This window comes from Colius striatus, chromosome 8 (genome assembly GCF_028858725.1).
Source record: "Colius striatus isolate bColStr4 chromosome 8, bColStr4.1.hap1, whole genome shotgun sequence".
NCBI classification, from domain to species: domain Eukaryota; kingdom Metazoa; phylum Chordata; class Aves; order Coliiformes; family Coliidae; genus Colius; species Colius striatus.
Window position 1 is genome coordinate 19,182,041 of NC_084766.1, and position 6,251 is coordinate 19,188,291.

Genomic DNA, 6,251 nt, shown 5'->3' on the forward strand with positions numbered 1-6,251 from the left:
AAACTATACTACAGAGTCACAGGATTAAAGTCAGGAGTTTTCACAAAGCCAATGCTTCAACCCCACAGTTAGTTAATTAAGACATCTAATTCCAGACTGGTAAGGCATCAACGGAGAGAGGCCATGCAGGGATACTCTGTGGTGTACAGGACTTTGTTTATCTGAGGATTCTTCTACTAGAAATTAGAGACAGATCTCTTCCCAGGTATATCAGTGTAGATCTAATTCTTAAAAAAAAAAAAAAACCAAAAAACCCCAAAACCCAACATCCACTGCATTTTCAGATTTAAACAGCTGCTTCTTACTGGCTTTCTGCCTTCTCCTTACAAAGAAAAACCCTGACCTTTCTCAACACTAATAGATATTTAGATTGTTCCTGATAGACCCTGGATCTTGGGGTGGTTTATCCACTCAGTAAATTCTCTCTGCCTCCATTAAGCTCGTTGTGCTGTGCCAGCATGAAGCCCATGGTTCCTAATATCTGGCACTGTAATATTACCCATATGGATTGTACTGCAATCTCAATGAGGCCAAAAGCAGCTTTACCATCATGTTAACATGGATTTGGTAGGATCAAGGATAGATTAAAAAACCACTCAGAGGTCCAAGTAACTTTTACTGCAGCTTTTTTCCAAAGACTCGGCTTGCAACTGAAATCAATGAGAATTATCACACTGGAATTAAGTGCATGACTTCAACAATAACCAGGTCTGTTCTCCAGTGGATCACTCTACTAAGTGGACAGCATCTGAGCCAAGATATAAGACCTGTAGCCTGCTGAAACAAAATGTGATTTCTCATCCACAATACTGAAGACAAACTCGCTTACACAACCAACTTCCTATTGCTTGACATATCAGCAGCACTGAGCAGATCCCTCTGCCTTGCTTTCCCCCAACACGAGTAACAACAGCAATCACCCCAGTAAAGTACTTTCCCAACTACAGATGAAGAGTGGCATAGGAGGATGGTATAGTGTCTGCTAACTGAACACAATACCATTGAGAAGAAGGAAATTACACTGTAGAAAACAGGGTCCTGTCACAGAGAGAGCCCATAATTCAATCCTCAACATTTGTTGTTATAAGGAATCCAACGTGGGAAGTGTGCATAACAACAGCACCACCCATTTCTTGAAAGCCTGGTGAGAATGAATTTGAGAAGTAACACTAGCCCCCTACAGAGCTCTTTCTAGACATAAAGGTCCAGGAAGTGTTCTCCAAAAGAAAACAAAACAATGATCACATGTTGTGTCAGTGCATCTTTTAGAAAAGCTAAATGCCTTTGGTCTTCAGCTCTTTTTGCTCTAAACTCAGAATCACTACTTAATGACACTTTTTTCTTCTTCTCTTGAATACAGAATACAATGGCTCCTGAGTGATGGTGGCTTTTTGCTTCATGCAAGCTGTTCAAGAAAGCCCAACTAACTGAATAGTTTTCATAGCCTGAAGACTGCACAATGCAGGCTTTATACCTAGCTTGTGGATAAGAATCAAAGGAAAGGCTTTGGTCTTCTATACTACCATGTCACTGGTAGTATGAAACACAACCATCACACCGAGTATATCATACAATCACAGAATGGTAGGTATTGGAAGGGACCTCTAGAGATCATGTAGTCCAAAACCCCGCTAACACAGGGTGAGTAACAGTTTACTCCCAGAGTTTAACCCTTGGCTGTCTTCTGCCACACCGGAAGAAACAGCAACTTGTGCCTTCTGAAAGCCACCTGTGGGTGCACCAGTTTACCACTCACTTTGTCAGTGCTTGCTACAACATGCCTATAAATGCAAGCTTAACCATACCCTCTGGCCATACCTAACTTGAGCTAACGTAGCATTAACGAAAAATATTTGACAAGTGATTTTAATAGATCTAACTGAAACACAGGTTTAGACAATTTGAATGAAGCCAAGCAAAAACAAGATTGTAAAACCTTACAGTGAGTCTGTAAAAAAACAATCATTATATAAAAGCAGCCTAGTTTTAACTTCACGTAGGTCTGTCCAGGCTTGGTGCTGCTAAATCCCACAGATGACAACTCAGTGCTTAGTCTGAGTCTTAACACCAAACTCTAGGAGTGCTGGGGCCACTCATCAACTTCCCATCAAATCCAACACTCACGGCCCATACATCACATGTTAAAATCCAGAGGCGACCTGGCTTCCCAGGTTTGCATATGCAACTAATCCAGGATAAAGCACGGTTTCTTCCTCTGCTTGGGAATCGCGCAAGTCTGGGGGAGCTCCATTACGTTTGGCACCAGGAGAGGTGGGGGAAGGCACCCGCGGAGACGGGGGAAACAAGTCCTTGCTGCTGCAAGGAGGCACTGAAGGGTGAATAAATGTTTTTAAATGCGACTGTCACTTACTTATCCAGAACGAAGTAGAGATCAAAGGCACCGTGACAGGAGCGCTGCTCTTCTTGCTCTTCCTCCTCCTCCGGCCGGGCGCTAGACGTTAGGCTCCCTATTGCCAGTAAGAAGCAGCACAAAAATGCTGCTTTCTCCACGCTGCTCCTGCAACTCGCCATTTTTTTTCCCTTCCTTAATTCTTCCTCCTCCCCCAGTCTCTCGCTGCAGACTTTACGGGCTCTTCGGAAGTATCGAGGGCAGAGGGGGGAAAAAAAAGCGGGGGGGGGGGGGGCGGACGGCGTGGGGGGAATAATCACCAGCTTCAGGATTTCGGCTCAACCCTACGGGCTCAGGGCAACCTTACCCGCCGCGAACCGAACTGCTGACTCGGAACTACAAGTTGGACCTGGCCAGATGGTTTCCAGAACCCCGTCTCCATGCCCTGCCGCCTCGGCGGCTGCCCAAGCGCCTCAGCCCCGTCCCGCGCGGACCGAAGAGGCTCCTCTGCGAGGGCCGGACGCAGGAAGGGGCGGGAGGGGGGTGGGGGGGAGGTGGAGGGAACAGGATCTTATGGGGGAAAGCTGAACTGGGACTTTCCTGTTCCGGGATGCTGAGGTGGGAAAGGCTGCTGCGGGAGGGGAGCACCGCTGGGGACCGCTGCGTCTCAGCCCCGCCACCTCTGCGCAGCCCCCGCGGGCACATGGCAGGCATCCCTCCCGCCCTAATTCTTGGGCGGCCCGCGGGGCGCTTGGCAGCCGCCGCGGGGAACGGAAGGGAAGAAGGGAAGGGAGTGCAGCCTCCTCCGCGAGGATGGGCAGCGGGAAAAGACGCAGGAGATCTTGGCCAGCACGGGAGGGGAGCCCGGCTGCCCTCCGGGGCATAGGCGCTGTGCTCTGTCCCTCACCCGCAAACTGAGGTGGTCCTGAGGTGGCCGGGGCTGAGAGGCATTTAGCCGCCGAGGCAGAAAGAAGTTGCTGTAGATGGGTGTCATTGCAAAACGCTGTGACAAACCGTGATTGGAGGGATGACGCAAGGGGGCACTTGTAAAAAATTCAGTTGCAGGAGGTGAATGCAGTTGAAGAGATTATTGCCTGTCATATGTTTTCATGACCCTCTCACGCCACAGCAAATTGTTTCTCTTCCGTGGTTAAAAGAAAAAAAAATGTTTGCTCTCATTGGAGTCTGCACACATCCTGCAGGCAATGGGTAATGATGAAACGAAATCTTTTAATGGAGGCTTTGCACAGTAACATAGTCACTCCTGCCTGGTACACAGAAGTTACAAAGCACTGCCCTAAAGAGTTGACACAGCTCATCACTAACTTTGAATAATTAGTGGCTTCCAGTCGCTTCCCCCTCCCCCACACTCTTTGTAGCCCCTAATTAATGAGAAGAGCCACGGGGAGGGATGCAAGCCAGAGTCATTTTGCATGACAGACTTGGGACTAGACATTTTTCTCTCTTGAGGGGAGGCTTTTGAACGCTAGTCAAGGCCGAGGGAACCCATCCCCTGTGGGGTGCTGGCACGCTGCCCCATGGGGCAGTAGCCCTCCAACCACCCATCGCCTCGCTGGGAGCTTCCTCACGGGGAAAGCCGAGCGAAAAACGCTCCGGCCAGGAGCCGCTTCCCACGCCAAAGCAGTGCCCGAAGGGCGCACGCACCTCGGCACGGCTCAGTGGGAAGGGCTGCGGCGTAGGGGTGCGAGCGTGGGAGGTGTTTTCCCACCGCGTACGGCAGCTCTGTCCTGGGCCTGCCCGCTCCGCGGTACGTGCGCGGCTCTGCTAGGAGCCGGCCGGCTGCCTCCACCGCCCGACAAAGACACGCGTAGATGCGGCGCGCCTGCCTCCGCTGCACAGAGCTCCTTCTCCGTCGGATCCGGAGCCCCTCGCATGTTTTGTGCGGTGTAGGTTGCCTCTCCCAAGTCTGAATTAAAGTTTGCTCTGGGGGAAGAGTATCTCGGTTTCGGGACCTCGTTTCTGTGCTGGACCGAGTTCAGACACATCCAACCGCCGCAGCAGTCAAGGATTTATCAAGAAAAGATTAGAGGGTCCACTGGTTTTCAGCCACTCGCCCAGTTTTAACTATGCAGAACTAGAAGCTGAACCAGCTGCTTGAACTAACCACTTTGAAGGTTTTTGTGCGCTAGCCAGTTGAGGCCCAGCGATTACTTAGATCATGGAGAAATAGAGGAAACCCACATCCTCCCTGGTGACATTCACAAAACATGAGCAAGAGGCTGCTGAGCAGCGGGAATTCCCCTTCTTCCTGCCCCGCCGGTGCCCACTAGCGTCCGCAGTCTGCGCGGGCCCGGCCGCCGCGTCCCGGCCGCCCCCTGCCCGAGGCAGCCGGCCGCCCCCGCAGCTACCGCGGCCTTTCAAAACGCAAGGAAAATGCTAACAGCTTCAGATTGCCTCGGTGCTTTGTGAATACGAGATTGTTTCGTGAAATAACGCACCAGACTTCACGTCTCCAAAGCAGGATAAGGCACTAAAATAAATTTTTTAAGTCTGTAACTATTTTCTGATAATGTGGACTGCCCTTCTATGATCCCTAATAAATCATCTTACTCTGCAAAGAAAGCGGGCTGCTTGATCTGCCTTCTCCAGGGGATATGCGGCCCCTGCGAGCGGGACATATTTTAAGGCTCGTTGGGCGTAGCAGACGCCTTGCCGTTGCCGCTATTAGCGCTGGCTGGCAACTGGCATCCTTAGTGCTGAACAGGAGAACCCTGGTGACAGCAGGGCCGGCGCTCTGCCCCTGCCCTGCTCGCCAGAACTGCGAGGAGGGACGGGCACGGCCAGGGCTGGCGGCTTGTCCGGTCAGAGCCGCCCTTCGCCGCCGCAGGCTCCTATTTTCAACGAAACGGGGGTTCCGATCCCCTCCAGCGGCTGCCACGTACACCGGGCAAACCCGATAGGGCCGAACCTGGAGTAGGGTGTGCGTGTGGTTAATGCTTTCGCCGAAGGGCAGCGAGGAGGCAGGGCGAGCCAGGCCGGGCTTGCAGCCCTGGTACAGCGGGTCGCACGGGCTCACGTGCTCGGGTGTTGCTCGGAGGAAGATCAAACCAACCGTCATCTGAGCAGACCCTTACATGAAGCTCTTATCCTGGGACACAGGTCACCTCAGCGCACTGTCTCACAGCCATTCAGGTTTCGTAAGGCAGTGACAGCATCTAATTATCCCTTTCTGCGCGTTATTATTTACATAAAGGCTGTAAAAATATAAACTCTTGCGATAAGGAAGTGCAGCGGGAATTGTTCATCTCGATTTCCCGACATCTGCAACTCTGAAATCAGTGGATGTTTCCAAAGAAGTAAGAAGAGATGCCACCGGTGCACGGCCCCGGGCCTGAGAGGGCGGGAGGCTGCTTGTGTTCCCACGGTGGTGAGGCAGCTCCCAACCCCCGCTATGCTCTACAACGCTGTTCCTTCTGCTGGTATTTAAAAAGAAAACACAAACCCTTGACTTCATTCTCTTTATTTCCTGTAGCGTGGAACACGGAGAGTGGGATTCACTCTCTTTGTTGGTGTAAGATTACTCTTTGATTGCAGCGTAAATCCGTCCCTTCAAAAGCATTAAAGAGTTGACGTTTCCACTCCCAATACAAGCCAATATTCAGATTACATGGACACTAATCAAATAAACCGGGTTATTTAATTTGTCAACATGTTCATAAGAATTTTCTATCAGGCGTTAAAGGCAGTTATATGGAACGACATCTTTCAAAAACAATGTCGTTAGTCCAGATTTGGGGAATATTTGATTATGACAAGACGTTTGATGGTTTTATTTTCCATACCAGCTGTGCCACAACTCGTTTAATACCTCAAACTCCTAATTTTGTATCCTGCGAGTACTTTCTGTGAAGCAACAATTTCAATTTCAAGCGATTGTCGG

General features: G+C 50.5%; 1 protein-coding gene across 1 annotated transcript in view; it reads right to left on the reverse strand.

The window, feature by feature from the left end:
• Positions 1-2,856, reverse strand: part of ANTXRL (ANTXR like) — a 56,452-nt gene extending 53,596 nt beyond the window's left edge. The window contains exon 1 of the mRNA XM_062001396.1: positions 2,372-2,856. Within this exon, the coding sequence (XP_061857380.1) occupies positions 2,372-2,532 (161 nt within the window). The 5' untranslated portion in view covers positions 2,533-2,856. The remainder of the gene's footprint in view (positions 1-2,371) is intronic.
• Positions 2,857-6,251: the final 3,395 nt, after the last annotated feature.